Raw genomic sequence first — 25,000 nt, 5'->3', positions numbered from 1 at the left:
CTGGCATTGGAGAGCATAATGATTAAAGTTGTAGTTGAGAAAAAGTTAGCTGACATGGAGGACTGAAAGCTATCTGAATATTGGAAAAGATTTACCAATATCGCAGTGATTCGTGTTGATTATCAAGATGCCAGATTCATGACAGCTGCTCAGTGCTCTGTGAACACTGTTAAGGCCGTAAGACATGACAGGGACATCATGAACACTAAACTAAGTTCCCCGAAGCTGTGATGGTCTTTATGCATGTCTCCAGTTCAGGTGATGTCATGCCATCCTACATCTTTGAACAAAGCCTTAGGCATCCATTCAGACAGCTATGTGAAGCTACATACATGCATGCATGAAAGCATACACACATGCATGTGCACACACACACACACACATGTACACATCAGGAAAATAATATGTAGAAATATTTTAATACTAAATTTATTCAGACATTACAGGTTTAATACAAGTTACCTTTGACCTTTTTTTGCCTCATTTTGGCCTTTTTCAACATGGTTGGATTCTTTTTCTTAAATTCTTTTTGTTTTCAATTGTAACAAAAAATGTTCATAAATTTTTCATTTTAAAAATACCATAATTTCTGCTGTTGTTAAGGTGCGTTACTGAAAAAGTTAGGTTCCATTTGATCAATTGTTGATATATAAAATTGTTAATGGCTGTTATTTTGAGAGGTCTGCACATTCCTTCAAGTATGACATCGTGCCAAGAGCAACTAGTGTTTCCCTTTGGAAATTTTTGATATACCCATCAAAGCATTTAGGGTTCTACAGTGAGTAATTGCAAAGTTGTGATGCTAGAACACTCCCCTGAACATCATCATTAATCTCTTATTATAAAAGGCAGATTTTATCTGCCTCCCTTTGGGAGTTATACAAATCTACAATATAGGATTTCTTCAATTACAATTTACCTAGCATTTTTAAGAGTACAATGCATCGCGTCATGCCAGGTCCAGTTTTTAAAATTTAAACTCCAATTAAGCAAAATTTACAGAAAACTCACATTCTGGTGTGTGTGTCAAATGCTTTTCTTAGTCTGGTTTACACCACACGCAAACGCACACACACAGTGGGCAACGAATAAAATGAAAGTAATTTGACTTACTGTAGTGAGTGATTCTTTCACTCTGCCTCCCACTTCCTCTTTCCACACATAGACACGCAAATATATTAATAAAATTGTAAGCTAACGTGCGTGTGTGTGAGTGTGTGTGTGTGTGTGTGTGTGTGCGCGTGTGTGTGTGTGTGAGGGTGCGTGTGTGTGTGTGTGCGTGTGCGTGAGTGTGTGACAGGAAGGTTTTTTACGACGAATATAACACCTATATCCAAGTAGCAGAAAGATAAGACAGTAAGGTGTGATTTGAGGGAGATTTGGCTGCTATTTCTACACCATGTCTAGCTGCCATGTAGGGGTCTCCCTCATACGCTCATACATACATATATACATAGATAAGACAGTAAGGTGTGATTTTGGGGAAATTTGCTGCTATTTCTACCAGGTCTAGCTACCATGTAGAGGTCCCCCTCATTGGCTCATATATATATACATACATAAGACAGTAAGGTGTGATTTGAGGGAGATTTGGCTGCTGTTTCTACCAGGTCTGTTAGGCCTTCTCATGTAAACTCAAGCTTTCTCATGCCTTGAACATAAGACCCAAGCAGAGAATGTATTCTTTTATTCTTCTGCTTTTTCCAGCCATTGGTCTGTGGCCATGCTGGGGCAATGCCTTGAAGAATTGTAGTTTAATGAATCAGCTCCAGTTTTATTTTTGTAAGCATTGTACTTATTCTATCTGTTTCCTTTGTCAAACCACTAGGTGACAGGGATGTAAACAAACAACATTCGTTGTCAAGCAGTGGTGGAGGACAATCACAAGCACAGACACGCACACACACACACATACATGCATACACATATACACACATACATACATACATATATATATATATGTGTGTATATATATATTGCAGCGTGGAAGGTGTTTGTAAGCCATTTAAGAACACACAAAAACCGTTACATTCACTTCAACATTTAAATTTAATTTGCCAAAATATTTTCGTCGCTTTGAGACCGCGACCTGTTCACTGACAAAAATATCGTGCTAACAGGTCGCGGTCTCAAAGCGACGAAAATATTTTGACAAATTAAATTTAAATGTTGAAGTGAATCTAACGGTTTTTGTGTGTTTCTTAAATGGCTTATAAACACCTTCAACGCTGCAACTGTTTTCGTTCCAGCACACGATCTCAGATCAAGTCACTTGCTATGCAAGTACATCTCTGTAACTATATATATATTTATATATATATATATATGTATATTGGTAAAAACAGTAAGATAACAAAAGAAAGAAAGAGACCTCAATATTATGTAAAAAGTGAGGTTGTGTGTCTGTCTCCTACGATTTAGATTCCTAACTACTCCCACATTTTGCGGTGCAGTTTAACCAAAACCGGGTATCTTATAGTCGTGATTCATATCGAGACCGTCTGGGTATTAGCGCGCGTCTACGATGAGTCTACGATTTAAAAAAAAATTTACCATCAATTTTTCCCATTTTTAATCCATTTTTGACATATATAAGAGAAGTAACTCTCTAAACTTTATTATTAAATCTCAGAACGTAAAAAGCTACAGTAACACCCCTCCCCCTTTGTGGTTAGCCATATTGAGATGGCTATTATACTTTACATCTCTAAAAATGCTTATATAATTATTTCCCTTACAAACCCGAGCAACGCCGGGCGATACTGCTAGTTATATATATTATGAAAGTGAGCAGAATTGTTTAGCACCAAGCAAAATGCTTAGCAGAAATTTCTTTTGGTTCTTCACATCCTAAGTTCAAAATACCACTGATTTCTACTTTGCTTTTCATCCTCTCAGGGTCGATGAATTAAAAGTTACTAATCAAGTACTTGGGTTGATGTAATTGGCTGGCCTCTCCCTTAAAGTTGTAGGCCTTGTGCCAAAATTTGAAACTAAATTTGTGTATTGTAATTTAAGTGAAATATATCAGGCTCAGGAGTGGCTGTGTGGTAAATAGCTTGCTTACTAACCACATGGTTCTGGGTTCAGTCCCACTGCGTGGCACCTTGGGCAAGTGTCTTCTACTATAGCCTCGGGCTGACCAAAGCCTTGTAAGTGGATTTGGTAGATGGAAACTGAAAGAAGCCCATCATATAGGTGCAGGAGTGGCTGTGTGGTAAGTAGCTTGCTAACCAACCACATGGTTCCAGGTTCAGTCCCACTGCGTGGCACCTTGGGCAAGTGTCTTCTGCTATAGCCCTGTGCCGACCAATGCCTTGTTAGTGGATTTGGTAGATGGAAACTGAAAGAAGCCTGTCGTATATGTGTGTATACGTTTGTGTGTCTGTGTTTGTCCCCACCAACTTCGCTTGACAACCGATGCTGGTGTGTTTACGTCCCCGTCACTTAGCAGTTCGGCAAAAGAGACCGATAGAATAAGTACTGGGCTTACAAAGAATAAGTCCCGGGGTCGATTTGCTCGATTAAAAGGTGGTGCTCCAGCATGGCCGCAGTGAAATGACTGAAACAAGTAAAAGAGTATCTAGATACATTGCTGTATATTTTTATACATTAAACACAATTGTTATTACTATGGCATAACTATAAACTGATATTCATTCACACATACATACGTACACATGCACACACATGTATACACACAAACACAAACACACATGTGTATGGAACTTTGTTTCCCCATAACTTTCTGCGAAATGCATACCATTTAATGAAATTTTGCATAGCTATGTTTTTGAGAATGTCTTTGTCACAGTTGCATTGGTGACATTCATTCTTTTCAAAAGTGTTTTGGATCATTTTTTTACATCCTGTCCTATCTTTGTTTCCTCATAACTCTCTTTAACTTAAAAAAATTATTTGCATAAACTTGTCTTTGAGAGTATAGATTATGCAATGTTGATACTTCAAACGTTAATCTGAAAACAAGTGAAAAATGCAAATTCTACAGAAATTGATAACAAATTTATGATGCAAGCAAACACCATGAAACTTTACGACCATCAAATTTTTTTCCTTCTAAATTTTATGGCTTTGTGGTAAGAGGCTTGCTTCCCATCCACATGAATTTGGGTTCAGTCCAACTGCATGACATATTGGGCAAATGTCCACTATAGCTTCAAGCTGATCAAAGTCTTGTGATAGATTTGGTAGAAAGAGACTGAAAGAAGTCCCTAGTGTACACACACACACACACACACACACATATGAGGGGTGCCGAAAAGTTTCTGGCTTTGGGTAAAACGATGACTCTGGCACTTGGGCAGCTAAGGCTTAGCCTAAGGATAAATTTAGAAAAGTGAATGTGTATTTGGAAGCTGATTCAATTTCTGCCACTGCTGACTTCAGGTATGTAATTGCAGTCAATAATTCAGACTCCTTTTACTGAGCCTGGTTGCAGTTAATTTATTTTCGTTCATCGTCTGGCAGTTGTCTTAGAGGTGCCTTGTGACAAAAACTATCATTTGTAGCAAATGTTCCCTCAACATTGTTCACATGTGCCTGACACAGGCTCAAAAGTTACAGCCCGAATTGTTACCTATAATCGTAAAAATTAAAAGTAATCCAAATTCAATATTTTCTTGAAACAATAAATTTCTTTAGAGATTAGTATTTAAATTCCAATGTATGAAAAGTTTCTGTTTTACAATATTCTTAAAGGAATGAAAAATTATGCAGCAACTCAGGCTAACATGAATGAACCTGGTAGGTGTAAAAGACTAATTGGCTCCTACTTGGACTCTAAGATCAGCAAGCGGATTGGACAAGCATCCTTCACATTTGCCAGGCTCACAAAGAGAGTCTGGGAAAATAGAAAACTGACTGCAAACATCAAGATTGCTGTCTATAAGGTGTGCGTCCTTAATATACTATTTTATGGCAGTGAGGTGTAGAGCCCCTATTCCAGACAGGAGCAGCATCTCAATGTCATCCACCTTTGTAATTTGAGATGCGTCTTGAATATTAAGTGCAACAATGACATCACCAACATTGAAGTCCTCAACCGCACCAAGATACCTAGTATATTCACTCTGCTCCACCTGCACTGGCTCCATCTGCACTGGCTCAGTCATGCACATCATGTGCTGGATGGGAGGATCCCAAAAGATCTCTCGTATGGGGAATTGTCCGCCGGCACAAGAGCACAAGAACAACCTCATCTTCGTTTCAAGGACATCTGCAAGAGAGATATGAAGTCGCTCGATCTGGACATTCTGAGATGGGTGGAGGTCGTAAATGATTGCCCATGCTGGAGACAAATATGGCGAAAGAGGATGAAACTGTAGTGAGTCAAGAAAGCTATTTGTGTTGCCACGGCATAGCACAGTTGTGCTGTGGCATACTTCAGTCAATCAGGGCTGGGCGCAGAGGAATACCAAAGGCAGTTCTCTGCCAATGTGGATGGAGAAGCGGGAGTTTTTAAGGAGTTGGGGGAAAAGACAGCACAGCATTAACATTCTGTCTTTCAACATGAAGCACTTTTTGGTGTTTCACTACCAACTTCATGCAGCTCACTTGGAGTTATATTGGCTCTTGACTTGCCGCCTCCTAAACAACCTGGTTCATTTATGCCAACTTCACTCCTCGAAAGTCTGGATGACATCAGCCACAACTCTGCCTCATAATGAACTGAACATTTTCATTTAAGCTGGCTTTGTTCCTGTTAGCTTACAATAGCTTCCAACAGAATCATTTTGTTCAAAAGTAAGTTATAATGCTTTACCTGACTTACATACACATACAGGCTTCACTTCTTGCTACTTGTCAGCTCTCATTATTATTTTAATAAAGTTACAATGTTTTGTTTAAAAACTGCCTTCTGATATTCATTTACACACACTTCTCAAAAGCATATTTAAAGGACTTTTTCACTAACACTTTCATACTTTGAATTAGTGACCACACTCATTACAAAGCGAGGGGAAGAAAAACAGGAACTTGCCACCAAAGAAAAGCGCACTCAATGAAAGGAAAAACCACTAGCTCCAGCAAAGAGCTCCTTCAAAAGTAGCCGCTGTATGCACGACTGCCTCTCCCATGTGGGTCTCTACAGTCACAACAGATGCTGCACCATCAGCAGCTGACACGATTTCTTCAGACGCAGATTCATGGCCTCTTGAGACCGACGGATGCCTACTACCACTACTACTACTACTACTACTATATATCTATATATGTATGTATCATCAGTGGATTATATCTGAAAAAGCACATATGTATCATAATATCAGATGTTTAAAAAATATTAATCAGAAAATGCTTTTCCAAAAATTGAAAAATTACAGAAAAGTGGAGTAGAGTTCTGATCGAAGGGTACCATTTCCCTTGTTGTAACCCTTGAAATTCCCAAATTTCGAAGGGTAATTTGGATAAATGTTTTCCAAATTAATTGCTTTCTCAGTTTATCCCTTTTTAAGTTTGTTCGAGATTACTTCATTTTGTTTATCCGAATGATACCCTATATTAATTTGATCCTGATTAATTATTACTCCCTTTTTTCTTTTAATTAGTCCGAATAATACCTTACTTATCTTCGAAGTGATCGCTTTTCAGTTTGTTCCAAAATACCCCTAGAAATTTGAGAATTTCGGGAAGAAGGGGAGTAAAAAATTAAGATAAAAAAATTTTTTCCTTTCTTAACCGTACGAAACAGAGTTTGTAGAATGCAAATTGGAAAAAAAAAAAAAAAGATTCTGGAAATACCAAAAACTAAATTAGTTATGACCGGTGAAATGGTGTGCTCCGTCAGAGAGGGTAAGACAAATTTTTTTTTTCATTTTGTAGAATCGTAGTCTTCGACGCTTAAAACAAAGAAATTACAATTTACAGTGTACCAGATAATTTCCGACTCTATTCTATAGGATTACCCTGTCTGTAATATATCCTGTAAACACAAATTTCTTGCTTTAACAACTGAAATGGTCTAAGTAGTTCCGCACTGAAAGAAATATCTACAAACATTAGAAGTATTTATAAACAATGGTACTACTCCACAATACAAAAAAAATGTGTTCAAAATACGATGGAATAATTAAAATATAATTTGATTAACATCATTGGAACAAAAAATTATATTGAGTAACCAAGTGTTCGTTGTTTATTTACGGAATCAAAGTTTCCTCCTCAAGGATGCTGCTGATGACGAAGTGATGAAACGCATTGAGATGTGTCGCTGTTATATTTAATAACTAAAGGCTTAAAAAGCCTCTGAATAGTCAACAGTTACTAATTCCGTTTATGTAATACAACGAATTGATTATGAACAGAAAACACAGAAATACAATTGATGCTTATTTTAAATATAATAACGCCGTAATTACCGAAAGGACAAAAAAGATGCGAGTGCTTTGTTACATATAATTTATCCTGTGACATTTTGTGAGAACGTAGATGGTTCTCAACAGTTAACTGATTTATTTCTGCGAAGACTTTCGTTCAGAGAACAAAAAAGTGAAAACATTTACTAAGAAATATTTCCTTCTGGATATTTTGTTATTCGAAATTTATGTTATAAATAGCTAGCAGGTGCTTGCTTAGCCGTGATGTGTTTACCTATTTGCTTAATGTTTTAGTTTTTTAAATACTTTCAAAATTTTTGCTCGAAGTTGTTAGAAATCAATTTCTCTGATTGCAAATAACAATTAACAGACGTCCAGTATTTAAATCTTACCACTTCCTCCACATGAAAGACAACAATTTAACGGATTGAGTATTGTGACCGCTGGACTTGCTAAAAATAACATCTTAATCTCCCCAACCGTCTTTTTCCTTTGAAAAAAAAAAAAAAGGCACATTAAATAATGTTGTCGTAGACGCACCTCGTTAGTCAACTAGTTATAATTGTAATGTTTGTGAAGAACGGAAATCGTTATTTTACATTTATTCTCAAGGTCTACAGTAATACAGAAAAGGACTATTTTACTCGTAAGTTCAATCTTTCCTTTTTCGATCATTTAACCACAAAACAAACCCCGGTAAACTCTTAGTTCTATTCTCTTGTCTAAACGAACTCAAAATTATAATCGAGAGATAATGACTTAATGTTATTTTTTCGCTTTTCATAAAAAATACCGATTTGCATCGTGTAAATAGAGTGATAGTGGTGGTAGCGGGGAAAATTGATAACCGGGGTAAAATGAGTAAGTTCTGATTTCGCGTTGTTTTCTCTCTACCTGTTTGAAATCATTACATTTTAAGTACTGTGTCATCATCTTTGGGAATAAAAATTGGCCAGCATAATTGCGTAATTGTTGTTGTTGAAATTGAGAGAGTCTGAATCAGTCAGGTGGCAGGTACTTTTTTTTACAAGAAATTTTTCTTCGACCCGATTGTATTTGAGGTTGCTAATAAAATATCTGGATAATGTTTGGTGTTTGGATTCCAAAGGATGGGTGAAAATAATTTTTTTTTTTACATCTGAAACGTTGGAATCCGAAAAACTTTTTTCAAAAACGTGCATTTTTCAAGGAGAGGTCCGAAACTTCATAATCCCCCCCCCCCAATTTTTTTCCCATACTTATGTTTAATTTAATAATTTTCAAGTTTCAAAAGGAAAAATAAATTCTAGTATGGGATAAAATGAATAGTGTCTAATAATTTCCTCTCTAACTGTCTGGTGTGTAAATATATCAAGGAAGGAAGCCATCCCAGCAGATCGTGAAGAAGCTATAGAGAATTTTTTATGTTGAGATTTTATTATGTAGTCGATTTTCGTTAATTTTATATATGTCACTTGTCTCAGATCCTCTTTCATTCAACCTAAAGATATTTAATTTTTTTTCTGATGCCTAGGGATGGATATTGATGTGTATGAGTTTGTTTCCTCAAGAATTGAAGCGCAAATTTACCTTATTCTGTCTTACTCATTTTGCCCCGGCCACGTTTGTCTTTTATATTCTCAAAGAGAACGGCGATAATGTTCTAAAATAGTTATCAGATCATGTTATGATGCTTTTAATGTATTTAGGGAAAGTCATTTGCTTAGTTGATATGACTTTTGTAAAGTAGTGAGCATTTAAAAATATATATTCTGCTTTAGAGTCAAAAGTGCATGGAAAACTCATTGTGCCCCACCCCTATCACTTTTTTTCTTTGTGTTCAGTTTCATTTGAATAGTGAACAGGACGTTATATTTTCTTTACGATATTTTTTAATGATTGATACAATTTTTATTTTCATATGTAACATATAAACATGTACATCTTTTAAAACCTTGTCATTTTATAATATTTTCTTTAATATTGAATAGCTATGGGGATCCACCCGAGTAAAATGGAAATCAAAGTTGTCTATCACTAAAAAATCGTTGAGAATCACTGGCTTACAGGTTTCTGGGATACATTTTCTAACATACCCTTCACTTTCTTTTAGAACGATAGGCTGTGTTTTGAATGAGGTTTGGCTGATATTTCTAGCAGGTACGGTGATCTCAGCCAGGCTTTTGCAGCACCCACTGTAATGTACACAGCAGGCTAGGTCATCCTAAACCATCATTTACTTCTAATAAACCTTCTGAATATTTGAAAGAATTCATTTCTTGGCTCCTCTTTAGTGTTAACTAGTAAAAGTATCTGGCCCTCTTGATTGTTAAGTTGTAAGTTTGATTCCTAGACTGAGCAGAGCATTGAGTCCTTGCGTAAGGTTTTTCATTTTACATTGCTCGCTTCAACTCACCCGAAAATGAGTTACAGTGGCCGCTGGGGTCTAATTCCATGACAGATTGACATACTGTTCAAGGTGGAGTCATGTGTTCTCAGTCTCGCAAACACATCAAAAACTGATTTTCTTTTAACTTTGTTGTTACCCACTCCTCTACATCTTTTACATATGAAGCCCTTCTCCACCAGCTTTCCTGTGATCCCATTGCATCTTTTGTCCGCTTATAGTTTACAGTGAAAACACACAGCATAGAATTCGCACCTACATGTTTCTGAATATTTAGCATGATCCCTTCCCAGGCTGCAGTAGAGATCTGTTTTGTTTTCTGTTTTCTTTTCTGCAAAGTAAATCATTAGTCAAGTAAATCATTAGTCTTTGCTATGTTTACATTTGTTTCACTCAATTCTTGAGCCCAACTCCTACGTCTTGAATTTTTCTTCTAATTCTTTGTCTGATTTATCTTTGAGTACTATTTCTTTGACATAGAGATACCCCCTTGAATATCTCTGCTGTGATGTAGATAACTTTCACAAATAGGAGTGGAGTGAGAATGGGACCCTAACAAAAGCCTACCTGTTTAATGTACATAGCTTGTATGGCCCTCACAAGTCATGTAGCTACACTCAGTTTTCTTAGCAACTACCAGACTACATAATAAGTCCTGAGGTCGATTTGCTTGACTAAAGACAGTACTCCAGCATGGCCGCAGTCAAATGACTGAAACAAGTAAAAGAGTAAGTAACTTGTAAGTCAATCAAAAGGGTAGAAAAGTTAAATGTGCCCTCCCCACCGACTGAATGGGAAAGTATTTTAGAGATGGCTTTACGTCAGATGTTGAAATGCTAAAAGTATGATAGGACAAGCACAGGTGTCTTTCTATACAGGTGTTAGATGGTTACCCTGCCTTATATATGGGTGGATTAGAGTAACTGGATAGAAGATAAAGTTGGTGACAAAAAAAAAAGGAGTATAAGAGAGAATAAGGACAGTGGATCAAGGAGGAAGAAAAGGGTGGGCAATTTCGTAAGAATATGAGTGGAGGGTAATAAATGATTAGAGATGGAGTCAGAGGTGGATATAGTGAGTGATAGGCTAGGATGGAGGGGTGGTTGATGGTAAATATCAGTATGGAAGTGGAGAAGGTGAGAGAAATAGAAGTAGCTCAGGAAGGAGGAGATGACAAAGAGGTACCCCAGGAAGGGTGGAGAATAGCAGTATAAAAAAAGTTATAGATAGATAAGGAGATGATTTGCAGGATGTGAGAGGAGGTGGAACTGAACTGAGATGGAGATGAGATATACTTAATGATGACTACAATGAGTGGAGCATCAAAGGTGGGGAAGCGACAATGATAGATATGCAAGATATGCAAGTTATAAGTGAGGTATGGCAAACCTAAAAGGTAGTTTAGAGGAGAGGGAGAGATAATTAAAGGTACAGAAAAAGGTAATTGGTGGAAAATAAGAGCGGGAATGGATGATAATGAAAACGAGATAGGGAAGTGGTTCCAGGAGAAGGAGATAAATGGTAGAACAAAATGCGGATGAAATATGTATTCTCAAATGAGCAACTGAGTAGTGTTGTATCTAGAAGAAGGATTGAGGGATGGGTGTAAGAAATATGTGATGTAAGGAATCCTTGACAGGGCAGCAAGGGAAGATTGGGTGAAGGGTCCAGCATAGATTTGCAATAAACATAATGCTTTTAGGACTTCACTTTTGCCATGACAGATCAGTCTTCTTGAGCAAAGCAAATTGCCAGTCATTTTGGTCCTTTGCCATTGCCACCATGAAGCTCAGCATCTCAGATCAGCCGTTACTTCATCCTCTGTTCTTCTAGGTCTCTCATTTCCACAAGTTCCATCCTCTTTAACCCTTTAGCATTCAGATTACTCTGTCAAATGTAAAGCCTGTTTAATTACATTATTTTAAATTAACTGTACAGCATCTTGTAACTCTGAGATTTTGATGATGTCCCTGTTTATTTTTAGAATGACTTTGTAGGGTAGGTGTGAGAGGTCAGAGCTGGCTGGTTTGAGCATAAAACAGGAAGACAATTTTGGCCTGATGTGGCTGGTTTAAACACTAAAGGATTAAGCAACTGGCACTTCTTTATACTGCTGTCCCCATCTAAATGTATCCCATAACCAATCCAGTGCAGTCTCCTTTCTTGCGTACCACATCTGATTCCTCTTAAGACTAATTTTTCTCCTAACACATTTGCACTTTGCCATACATGCACACTGATGTTGCACATCCAACAGAGCATACAAGTTTCGTTCCTTTCTAGTCTTCACATGTCTTCAGCATTCAACACACACTACATGCTGTAATGCAGTTGGTGTTAGGCATGATATCATGTTTCAAAAACCATGCTAAAATATAGTATGTATGAGCAAGACCTGATACAAATAAGAACCGACTCGGACACTGACAAACAATCCAAGCTAAACTAGCATAGAAAGCAGGCAGGAAATCATGTTATGTGTGGTTTATGAATTACACTGTGTAACAAAATTTTTTTTGTCTTTGGTCAGTTAGTGTTATTACTATTCTCTTCAAAATTTACTTTTTGCAACTTGGACATCAGTGTTTTGAAACTGACCTATTTTCCATTACATTTCAGACAGATTCAGCACTGAGTTGCTGAGGCAGAAATATCATTATAGCAAATATTCTGCTCAAAACCACAGATTTGCTTGTCAGTTGCTTGACCTTAAACACTTGAGCATGTCCTTTAGTGACTGACAATATGCGCATCTCTGATTACGAGCAGGAGTAATGGAATGGCAGACATCATAGCAATGTGCTGAGAGGGATTCTTTAGGGTTCGAGTAAATGTAACAAAAGCAAAGTCTGAAGGAAATATTAGCCATTTTTCATACTTTGTAGGGGTCAGCAAATAAGGAATAACAGTTGCTACCCAAGGACAAAAATCGTTGGATCTTTTTGGTTTGAACAGCAGTTTTTTCTAGCGGTGTTATATGAAATTGTCACCCATAATTATGACCCTAATATCGATCTATTGCATTTCAATCTGTTTTAGGGTGAGGGTCAGTTAGGGTTAGGGGTGGGGGGAAGGGTGTCTTTTTTCATCAGAAATGTAAATAAACCCAATCTGTTTCTTAAACGAGGGACATATTCATATGGCACAAAATGTTTTCACCTCAATAGACGTCATTGATTGGTTGAAATTGCAGAAATTGAAGAAAAAAACAACAAATATCTTACAAACTATAGAATTTTCTCAATAAAGTCAAGAGAAAAAGATGTTTTATAAACACATTCTACCAGTATATGAAGTTTAAAATTTTTTAGTTACCTAGAAATTATGTTAAAAACTGCCGTTCAAACCGAAAAGATCCAAATCGTTTTACACAGTGTTTATGAATGATGTTTGATATATTTGGTGCCTTGTATTTGTGATTTAGTTCTCTATGGCTTGATCTATTAGTTAGTTAGAATACTTGTTTATTAATGTTTGTTTTACTCTGTGATTTTCTTTGTCTCGCGTATCATTCGTGGAGGATAATCTTAATGCAGAATACTGCCTCAAGAAGTGTCATCTAACCTTTTCTAGTATATATAAAACGGATGTAAAATTTTAAATGCTGCTGATGGTGCGGGCAGTGACACGATGTCTATGGATTCAGATATTCACCTCGGTGTTGTCTGGCTGCTGCTAGTTACTAGGGTAAAAAAAGACAACCTGTTATTTCATTTGTCAGCTGCTTAACAACTACAGATACTACCCAGGTACAACCCGGATACAAGCTGGAATATATTCATTCTGCTTATTCACTTCTTGCTGTAGTGTTTTTTTCTTTCCTTTACATTATTGCTTAATGTGTTCTAGGTTTCACATTTCTTAAGATTGAATGAGAAATAACTACACTTCATTTAAACAATAGAAATGGATTCATAAAACCCTTCCAGTTACGAAACACAAATGATCAATCTTGTTATAAACTTTCCTTCTCTCTCTCTCTCTCTCTCTCTCATATTCAAATGAGTTACTACTGTGATGAAAAAGCATTCCAGTGCTACTAGTTGCTATTGAGATAATTGCAGAATAGAAATAGTAAGATTACTGTAATAAATGTAAGTTGCTGTAATACATGTAAATATAATGGCATGCACAAGATACTCTAAAAATCATATTCTGTGTTGTGTCAATCATTAAACCACCAGTGATCTAATGTGCTTCTTCCATCAAAGTAGATTGTGTGCATATATTATTGACTGATGAGTCATTTATAAAGCAGTGGGTTAGAAGAATTCATAACGAACTATACGAGGGGCGTTCAATAAGTAATGCCCCTGACCCACTTCCCATAGCAGTAGAGCAACGACACTTGGCACAGTTATTAGTCTTTTCCTACATAGGAACCACCCAGAGTTATACATTTCTCCCATCGTTTGATACAGCTCTGGAAACCGTTTTTGTAGAAGACCCCAGCTTGGTCCTCCAACCACGACGTGACTTCAGAAATCAAGGCTGCATCATCTGGGAAACGCTTTCCTTTCAAAATCAACTTCATGGCTGGGAAGAGGTGAAAATCAGAGGGTGCAAGGGGAGGAGTTCATAGCTGCACGCCTGTGCTTCTGATCTGGCGACACGCAAGTTGTGGACCGGAGCGTTGTCCTGCAGGAGGAGGATGCCTTTGCTGATCTTGCCCCGCCTCTTGATTTTGATAGCTTCTCTTAATTTCCTCAAAAGTGAAGCATAATAGGCTCCTGTAATTGTGGTACCCTTTGCCATGAAATCTGTCATCACTACTCCGTCCTGGTCCCAGAAGACTGTGAGCATAACCTTGTCAGCGGAGGGCTGCACCCTTGCCTTCTTTGGAGGGGGTGAGTCACGGTGCTTTCACTGCATTGCCTGGGCTTTGGTCTATGGATCATAGTGATGGACCCAGGTTTTATCCTGTGTGATCAGTCTTTTGAAAAATTTTGACTCATCTTCTTGGCACATCTCCAAATTCATCCTCGAGCACTCAACGCGTTCTTGCTTCTGGAAAGGTGTGAGCAACCTGGAAATCCATCTGGCAGACACCTTTTGCATATGCAAATGGTCATGAATGATAGTTTCCACAGACCTGGTACTAATCTTGACCTTATGGGCTATTTGGCGAATAGTTATGCGTTGACCTTCCAAAATGGCAGCCTCAACTTGGCGGACAGACGTCTCATCAACGGCAGAAAGGGGCGACCAGATCTGGGAGCTGTTTCCACAGAGTTCCGACTATGTTTGAATTCACAATGCCAGCGTTTTACAAGGTCATATGATGGGGCATCATCACCATAAGTTACTTTCTTTTCATCAAAAGTCTCCCGTGGTGTGCGTCCTTTCAAATACAAAAACCAGATCATTGCTCGACACTCAACAGGCTCCATTTCACACTTGAGTCAGTTCAAACACCTGTAAATCAGAAACCACAATTAGTTCAGAGCTGTAATTCGCCACTTAATCTATAGATGTATAAATAAGTGCACATGCAAAATTTCAGCTAGATCAAACAACTGCAAGTGGGTCAGGGGCATTACTTATTGAACGCCCCTTGTATGTACACTAACATTTAATTATGTCCCTCTTTTATTTTCTCTTTTACTTGTTTCAGTCATTTGACTGCGGCCATGCTGGAGCACCACCTTTAGTTGAGCAAATCGACCCCGGGACTTATTCTTTTGTAAGCCCAGTACTTATTCTATCGGTCTCTTTTGCCGAACTGCTAAGTGACGGGGACGTAAACACACCAGCATCGGTTGTCAAGCAATGCTAGGGGGACAAACACAGACACACAAACACACACACATACATACATATATACGACAGGCTTCTTTCAGTTTCTGTCTACCAAATCCACTCACAGGGCTTTGGTGGGCCCGAGGCTATAGCAGAAGACACTTGCCCAAGGTGCCACGCAGTGGGACTGAACCCGGAACCATGTGGTTGGTTAGCAAGCTACTTACCACACAGCCACTCCTGTCTGTTTGCAACTTTTAGTTCATACCCCTAAGATGTCATCATTTCATGGTCAACAAAAATTAATAGCAAGCATATTCTACAGTTAATTTAACGGTTGCAACCATTCTCTTTAGACATTCTTTTGTTTTGGTCCTTATGTCAATGGAGGAAAATTCTTATTAAATGCTAATAATAATTTGCCCTTAATTTTTAATTAAAATGTATTTTCCATTAAGATTTTTTAATTAATCTTTTTTAACTAAACAGTTTGAAACTTCAAATACTGGTAGAATTTCTCATGCAGAACACGTTTTACTCTGAACGTTTTTGACAAAATTTCATATTTTAGAAGTTATTTTGTGTTAAAGTTGTTGTAATTGGGTAATTTCAACCAATCAATGACATGTATTCAGTTGAAGAAAACTACTGCTGTTTGTTATAGTAATCAAAGAGGAACAACGTCCGGGTCATCTCTACTAAATGTCACCAATCTGTTCAAAGACCTATAGGGCAATGAGTCTGCAGCTAGCTTTTTTGTTATCAACATATATGCAGTTTCAAAAGGTGGCGAGCTGGCAGAAACTGGCGAAATGCGTAGCTGTATTTCGTCTGCTGTTACGTTCTGAGTTCAAATTCTGCTGAGGTCGACTTTGCCTTTCATCCTTTCGGAGTCGATAAATTAAGTACCAGTTACGCACTGGGGTCAATGTAGTAAAGAAATATATATGTAGTTTCAAAATGCCATATTTTACAACTATGAGATGTATTGTTATTGTCGTAATTTTATCTTACTATAATCAACAACAAACACATAGGCGCAGGAGTGGCTGTGTGGTAAGTAGCTTGCTAACCAACCACATGGTTCTGGGTTCAGTCCCACTGCGTGGCAAGTGTCTTCTACTATAGCCTCGGGCTGACTAAAGCCTTGTGAGTGGATTTGGTAGACGGAAACTGAAAGAAGCCTGTCGTATATATGTATGTGTTTATGTTTGTGTGTCTTTGTTTGTCCCCCCCCCAACATTGCTTGACAACCGATGCTGGTGTTTTACATCCCCGTAACTTAGCGGTTCCGCAAAAGAGACTGAAAGAATAAGTACTAGGCTGAAAGAATAAGTCCTGGGGTCGATTTGCTCGACTAAAGGCGGTGCTGCCGCATGGCCACACTCAAATGACTGAAACAAGTAAAAGTGTAATAGAGAATAACATAATTCTCTGTTAATAAATGGTTTTCTCACAACAATTTAAAGTTATGTTAGCGATAATTTATTTTAATAACATAACTTTCTGTTAGTAAATGATATTTTCTTACACTAACATGCAATAATTTTTATTTTGAAGTATTTAAAAAAATATTTGGAAATTATAAAGAGAAATGAATGTCCATATTTTAAAACCAAATTTAAAAAAAAAAAACTCTGAAAACTGGAAAATTTTGGAATTAGGGGGCAGATATTTAAAAAAAAATTTTTTGGGATAATTGTATTAATTTCATTTTGCAGATGACAGAATGGAAAAAATTTGTGGAAATTCTTAAAATATAAAAATCATGAGGAATTTAAAGTACATACTTCAATCAGAACTCCGCCAACCTTTCTTTTAATTTGTAATTTGTGTATGTGATGAGTGTATTTAAAAACCTGATCTTCAATATAAACTTAAAAGAAAGTGTTTTTAGAAATCTTGTCATTTAGCTGTTGTTTCTAGTGTGTCATAGTTAACAGTTGCACTACCCTCTTTTTTTCCCCCCCAAATTTTTTTGGATTCCTTATGTTTTTGATATAGGAGATTAGAGTTTTGACCCAAAACAATGTTTTCAAAATTTTAATTTCCCCTTCCCCGATCCAATTTTTTAATTCTTAACTTTTTTTGAAATTTATTTTTGTAATCCCCTTAGAAAAATACAGAGATTATAAAACTTTAAACAAAAATTCTTTTTAAACTTTTTCGTTAAAAAAAACACTGAAATCCCCTACCCCAACCTCCACCCTTCACTTCTCCACTTTCAAAAAGCTAAAAACTGCAAATCTTTTACTTTGAGCTTTTTTGAAATTTTTTTCAGAAATGATCTGCTATTTCAGTAGAATTCTACACATGCGTGAAACATCAGATAAAAGTGAAACATTTGCAGTTCTTATCTCTTTGAAAGTGGGAAGGTGATGGTTGGGCGAGGTGGGGGAAGTTTCTTTAAGAAAAATTAAAATTTAAACAAAAAACAGAATTTCCCTGGTTTGTAATCCCCTTGAATGGATCTTTCTATCTACTACATATTACTAATATTTTATTTAAACAACCCTAGGGAAATAACCCATACCACCTGCAACTTTTAGTGAAGCAATCAATATTTGATTCTCACGATCAGCCAACCTAATTCTGCATTTTACTACTCAGTTTTGAACTGCTAAACATTATTATTGCACTTCCTTAATTTGAATCTTAAACCATAACCCTTTAGTGTTCACATTATTCTACCCAAAGTAATCCTTTTTCATCCACATTGTTTTGAACTAATCAGGCATTATCTTGTAGCTTTGAAATTTTGATGAGGTAGCTGTTAATTTTTAAAACAATATTGTAGGGTTGGTGTGAGAGACCAGACCTGGCCATTTTGAACATAAAACAGGCAGAATACTTTTGGCCGGTTTAAATGCTAAAGGGTTAAAGACTTCATTCGTACATTTCTCACGGACAACTCTATGTTGGATGCTCCAGAGTTGGAAATTCGGAAAATTTATTCATTTATGCACCCAACAGCAAAACCAAAAACATTGTGTATCACGAAGCCCTGCAAGACTGACATTTTGGAACAAAGATGCCTTTCCCTCTGACAATCTCTCTCGCCAACCTCCGACAACCTCTCTCGCCAACCTCCGACAACCTCTCTCGCCAACCTCCGACCACCTCTCTTGCCAACCTCCAACAATCTCTCCCTCCTCCAGCTGACAGTTTTTTGTACATTTTTGCAATGGAAAATACACCTTTTGTGGCAGTTATAATGAAATTGCTTTCTTATATCAGAGTAATAAGGCATTTCAATAGAACATCTTTAGCCCCGGGAATTACCAGGTACACCAGCTAATATATATATATATATATTGGGGTGCAGTGCTAGACACATATGGTTTTTTACACCTTTAACCATACGGGCAAATTTTTTCTCTATAATAACTGCAGTAAATTTGCCTTTAGAAGTTGAAATATGCAACAAAGGTATTTTAACTAACCTAAAATTCACTTATCCCTAAACACTGTTTGGTGCTGATACCAAAAAATGTATATATCATCATCATCATCATCATCATCAATTAAAGTCCATTTTCCAAGCTGGCATGGGTTGGACGGTTTGACTGGGGTCTGGAGAACCAGTGGCTGCACCAGGCTCCAATCTGGTCTGGCAGAGTTTCTATAGCTGGATGCTTTCCTCACGCTAACCTCTCTGAGAGAGTAGTGGGTGCTTTTTACATGCCACTGGCACAGGAGCCAGTAAGGTGGGCCTGGCAATGATCACATTCAGATGGTGCTTTTTACATACCACCAGCACAGGAGTTAGTTAGGGGGTACTGGCATCAGTCACAATTGGTTGGTGCTTTTTACATGCCATTGGCACCGGAGCCAGTAAGGCGGGCCTGATAACAAACATGTTCGGATGGTGCTTTTTATGTACCACAGGCACAGGAGCCAGTCAGGTGGACATGGCATCGACCACGTTTGGATGGCACATTTTACGTGCCATTGGCACAGGAGCCAGTCAGGGGGCACCGGCTCCAGCTATTATATTGGTTTTACTTGACTCAACAGGTCTTCTCAAGCATATCATATTGCCCGATGCATCAGGAGTATTCTTAACAGAGCTGGACATGCATGGCTGTGATCTCACTTTAATTTCTGGGTTTTCTCAATCACTGCGTATCTCCAAAGGTCCTGGTCTCCTGTCATTGCCTCTGGGAGGCCCAATGTTTGAAGGTCATGCTTCACCACCTCACCGCATGTCTTCCTGGGTCTACCTTTTCCACAGGTTCCTTCTACAGTTAGGGAGTGGCACTTCCTCACACAGCTGCCTTTATTCATACATAACACATGTCGCCTCTCTTGCACACCACATTTGATGCTTCTTAGGCCCAATTTTTCTCTCGGGGCGCTTACACTCTGTTGTGTATGCACACTGCCATTACACATCCAGCGGATCATACTAGCTTCATTTCTTTCAAGCTTATGCATGTCCTCAGCATTCATGGCTCATATTTCACTGCTGTGTAGCATGGCAGTTCACACACATGCCTCATACAGTCTACCTTTCACCCTGAGCGAGAGGCCCTTAGTTGCCAGCAGAGGTAAGAGCTCCCTGAACTTTGCCCAGGCTATTCTTACTCTGGTCACTACACTCTCAGAGCAACCACCCCCGTCTTTGTGTTTGTCCCTCACCACTGCTTGACAACTGGTGTTTGTTTGTTTATGTCCCCTGTAACATAACAGTTTGGTATAAGAGACCAATAGAAGTATTAAGCTTAAAAAATAAGTACTGGGGTTGATTTGTTCAGTGCATCTTTGTGGCTGCCTCTCACCACTTACCAACTGGTGTTGGTTTGTTTATGTTCCCATAAGCAGTTCCACAAAAGAAGCTGATAGAATAAGTACCAGCCTGCTCACAATTCAATGAATGAAACAGACAAATGATAAAAGAAGGGCTGAGTATACCTTCATTACATACCCCTTTCTTTTTTATTATCTTTTATTAATGCTTAATTAGAAGAAGAAGGGCAATCCCCAAGACTCTTTTCAGGGCCTTCCAGACTTGTAGGAATCTGTCTCAAGACATCCAAGAGTCAGCCAGGTGATGGTGTTTCACTGAGTGGTAGATTGAGTTTTCTTTTGAAATTCAAAGCAGATACGAGTGAGGGATGTAGAGTGATGTAATTCCATTTATATCTGAGCATTTGCAGATGAAATTATTATCCTCAGGAAAAAGAGAATGGGAGAAAATCCATTTTATTGACTTGGCAAACAAACTCATCAGTGATTAGTGTCATTTACCACAAACTAGTGAAGGCGCGTGGCTTAGTGGTTAGGGCATTCGGCTCACGATTGTAAGGTCGTGAGTTCGATTCCCAGCGATGCGTTGTGTCCTTGAGCAAGACACTTCATTTCACGTTGCCCCAGTCCATTCAGCTGGCAAAAATGTGTAGTACCTGTATTTCAAAAGGCCAGCCTTGTCACGCTGAATCTCCCTGAGAACTACGTTAGGGGTACACGTGTCTGTGGATTGCTCAGTCACTTGCATGTTAATTTCACGAGCAAGCTGTTCCATTGATCATATCAGCGGGGACCCTCGTCGTCGTAACTGACGGAGTGCTCCTTACCACAAACTACTTTTACTGATTGAACTATCATTAAAAAGTAGTGTGGCATATGAAATTTAATGTACAGGCCATTGAGACATAACTGAAGACAACAATAGCCTTGACTCTGTCCGTTATTTACACTGCATTCCTTTTTGTTTGTTTGTGCGCATGTGTGTGGGTCAGTGTGTGTGTGTGTGTGTGCCTATACATGCATGCATGTATGTATGCATGTGTGTGTATGCATGTGTATATATATGTATGCATGTGTGTGCATCTGTATGTATGTATTCTGCATATTCATGTGCTTGCATGTCTGTGTTTGTGTAGTTTCTATGTATGTTTGTGTGTGTGTGTGCCTATGAATGCATGTATGTGTGTATGTATGTATGCATGTGTGTGTATACATGTGTGTGTATGCATGTGTATATATGTATGCATGTGTGTGCATCTGTATGTATGTATTCTGCATATTCATGTGCTTGCATGTCCATGTTTGTGTATTTTCTATGTATGTGTGTGTGTGTGAGCGTGTGTTTGTATATGTATGCACCTCTGTCTCCTTGTGTGTGTGTGTGTGTGTGTGTTATGCAACTATGTACCATGTTTGTATGTACAGATGTGCATCTCTATATGTGTGGACCCGTGTCTCCATATGTGTCCTTGTGTGAAGTAAAGTGTGTGTGTATATATGGTCACGTGCTTCAGTCTCCATTTGCGTATGTGCGCTTGTCTGTTCATATAACCTATGTACCTATCCGTCTGTACGTTGATCTGTTTATTTTCATATCCATATGCTTACATACATGTGTATATACACACATACATACATCTGTCTACGTAACAGCCCACTAACTATTTTACGCTACCTGTGTAAACTGTGGGTATGGAGGTATGGTATTTATTGTGTATATTTCCTATTTAGTATCGGGGAAGTTTCATCTATAAGGACGTACTCCCGTATTTCTCTGAGTATTGGGTCTTTTGGGTGCTTGGATATGGAGACACAAGTCCACACATATAAAGATGCACATCTGTACATACAAACATGGTACATAGTTGCAAAACACACACACACACATGAACACTGACAGAGGTGCATACATATATACAAACACACACTCACACACACATAAAAAAATACACAAACACGGACAGGCAAGCACATAAATATGCAGAATACATACATACAGATACACATGCATACACACACATGCATACATATGTACATGCATGCATAGACACACCCACACACATGCGCACAAACAGACAAAAAAGAACGCAGTTTAAGTAACGGACAGAGTCAGGACTATTGAAAAGGTTGCAAGACGCAACGAAAATTTTAGGAAAATAAAAATAAGAAATAAGTGGAAATTTTACCGGTGAGTGTGTTAAATTATAAGTCGCAAAAAGAAAATGACTCTCCCCAGACACAGCAGAATATGCTTCAACAAACAAACTCACATAAACAATTTTGCAAACCAAATCCAAAAACGAAATATAAGACAACAAATACACCCTTTAGCATTCACATTACTCTGTCAAATATAATTCTTATTATTTACATTTATTTTAAAATTAGTCTTGCATTATCTTATGGCTTCAAGATTTCGATGTTCTGACTGATAATTTTTAGAACAAATTTGTAAGATGGCTGTGAGAAACTGGATCCAGCTGCTTTGAACATGTAACAGGGTGAATATCTGGGCCAGATAAAGTAGCAAACTGGCAGAATTTTTTACACACCTTGCGAAATACTTGGTCTGTTCAGGGTTCAAATTCTGCCAAGGACGACTTTTCCTTTTATCCTCTTGGAGTCAATAAATTAAGTACCAGTTGAGCACTGGGGTCAATGTAATCAACGTAGCTACTCCTATAAAAGTTGCACCCTTCTGCCAAGTCATGCCATGCCAGTGTGGCAGAATAGACTCATCAAACTAGTATGAGCTCAATCTCAAATTCATGTTGATGGAGAGAACATGGCTGAGGGCTTTGTCCCACAATGAATTGAACATGGGCAGACCAATCCAATGGCCAGTTTAAATGCTAATAACTTAAGTTTTTTGATAGATTTATTCATCTCTATTATGTTACAATTTTACAGTTGTCTGTCAAATTGAATAAAATTTTCCGTAAATAAATCCAAGTTAGTGGCTGGTTAATCCTTATATTTTAGGTATAATGATAATGGATTTCCTCTAATGCAAAGATTATAGTTTTACTAAAGGAGTGTGTACAAGGGGGTACTGAAAAGTTCCTGGCTTTGGGTAAAAGAAAATAGAGGAGGATCAATTAATTATAGAGTAGTTGTATACTGTCAACTTAATGTGACAGTCCCATGAAGGGAATCACACCATCGCTATTTAGCCCTAGGAAGCATCGACACTTCCTGTCGGCCTTGATGCATTTCCTGTGTCCTTATGTTTACAAGGGGGAGACAAGCACCCAGCTAAACCTGCATCCAGAGACTAGTTTCTGAGCCTTGTTCGTCATCAGTCTGGAGTAGCATGGCCTGCTAGTTGGAGATGCTTGTCTAGGCCTGGTAAACATATAAGAATTCTAGTGAAATAAATCCACTGATTACAAAAAATAGAAATATTACATTTCTAAATATCTCAGAGAGATATAAGCAGTAGTGGTATGATAGAGTAGTTGTATACTGTCAACTTAATGTGACAGTCCCGTGAAGGGAATCACACCACTGCAATTTAACCCTAGAAAACATCGACGCTTCCTGTCGGCCTTGATACATTTCCTGTGTCCTTATGTTTACAAGGGGGAGACAAGCACCTCCACCCAGCTAAGCCTGCAGCCAGAGACTAGTTTCTGAGCCTTGTTCGTCATCAGTCTGGAGTAGCATGGCCTGCTAGCTGGAGATGCTTGTCTAGGCCTGGTAAACATATAAGAATTCTAGTGAAATAAATCCACTGATTACAAAAAATAGAAATATTACATTTCTAAATATCTCAGAGAGATATAAGCAGTAGTGGTATGATAGAGTAGTTGTATACAGTCAACTTAATGTGACAGTCCCATGAAGGGAATCACACCACTGCAATTTAACCCTAGGAAACATCGACGCTTCCTGTCGGCCTTGATACATTTCCTGTGTCCTTATGTTTACAAGGGGGAGACAAGCACCCCCACCCAACTAAGCCTGTATTCAGAGACTAGTTTCTGAGTCTTGCTCATCATCAGTCTGGAGTAGCATGTAATTATGATTTTATTCAACATATTTTCCTCTCAGATTCACAACTTATTGCAGCAGTCCTTCAAATTTTCTAAACTGGGAAAGAACTCAGAAGGTTGGGCCTTCGACCAGGCCTTTCACAATACCCTTAAAGCCAGGAACTTTTCAGCACCCCTTCGTAGTTTCTTTTTCTTTTCTAGCTGACCTGATTCGTTCAAAGTGCTTGTTTTATTAATGCAGTAGTGTGTAATTTGAGGGAATTTCATTGCTACTTCTGCAAGATAGAGTAACCCATCTAGAGACGCCACTCCTTACTGGTTTCATGACATCATTGATCTTTATTCTTTTTTAATGTTTGTTTTATTTATTTATTTATTTTTTGTTTGGGAGTGGTTTACAGTGAGTGAATTGTTTCTAAGCAAAAACAGAAAATGCATTTGCTTTGCAGGATTTCTCATGTGAAGTAAGTGCAGTTGTAACAGATGTTCTTATACACCCACTCACCCACTTGAATAAACAAATGCACTGACCTCTTCAGTGGTTCTCCATCCCAAGATTCCTGATGTGAAATCATGTGTTGAAATAGATTTTGTCCTATTTCCTGGGATCTCTTTTACTCTTTTACTTGTTTCAGTCATTTGAGTGTGGCCATGCTGGAGCACCACCTTTAGTCGAGCAAATCGACCCCAGGACTTAAAATTTGTAAGCCTAGTACTTATTCTATCGGTCTCTTTTGCCACCCGCTAAGTTACGGGACATAAACACACCAGCATCGGTTGTCAAGCGATGTTGG

The 25,000-nt window shown here is 38.1% G+C and overlaps 1 protein-coding gene and 1 long non-coding RNA gene across 3 annotated transcripts in view; one reads left to right on the top strand and one right to left on the bottom strand.

Annotated features, from left to right (window-relative positions):
- LOC118765751 overlaps positions 1-1,834 on the bottom strand; it is a 20,968-nt gene extending 19,134 nt beyond the window's left edge. The window contains exon 1 of the long non-coding RNA XR_005001623.1: positions 1,823-1,834. This is a non-coding gene — a long non-coding RNA (uncharacterized LOC118765751). The remainder of the gene's footprint in view (positions 1-1,822) is intronic.
- Positions 1,835-7,174: 5,340 nt separating this feature from the next.
- The window catches only part of LOC115218375, a 108,065-nt gene continuing 90,239 nt past the window's right edge, over positions 7,175-25,000 (top strand). The window contains exon 1 of one of the 2 annotated variants that reach the window (XM_036508151.1): positions 7,175-7,983. In XM_036508151.1, the coding sequence (XP_036364044.1) occupies positions 7,905-7,983 (79 nt within the window). In that variant the 5' untranslated portion in view covers positions 7,175-7,904. The remainder of the gene's footprint in view (positions 7,984-25,000) is intronic. The other variant, XM_036508152.1, reaches the window with a different exon arrangement.

This window comes from Octopus sinensis, linkage group LG13 (genome assembly GCF_006345805.1).
Source record: "Octopus sinensis linkage group LG13, ASM634580v1, whole genome shotgun sequence".
Lineage (NCBI taxonomy): Eukaryota > Metazoa > Mollusca > Cephalopoda > Octopoda > Octopodidae > Octopus > Octopus sinensis.
This window is presented reverse-complemented; position numbering and strand designations above follow the sequence as displayed.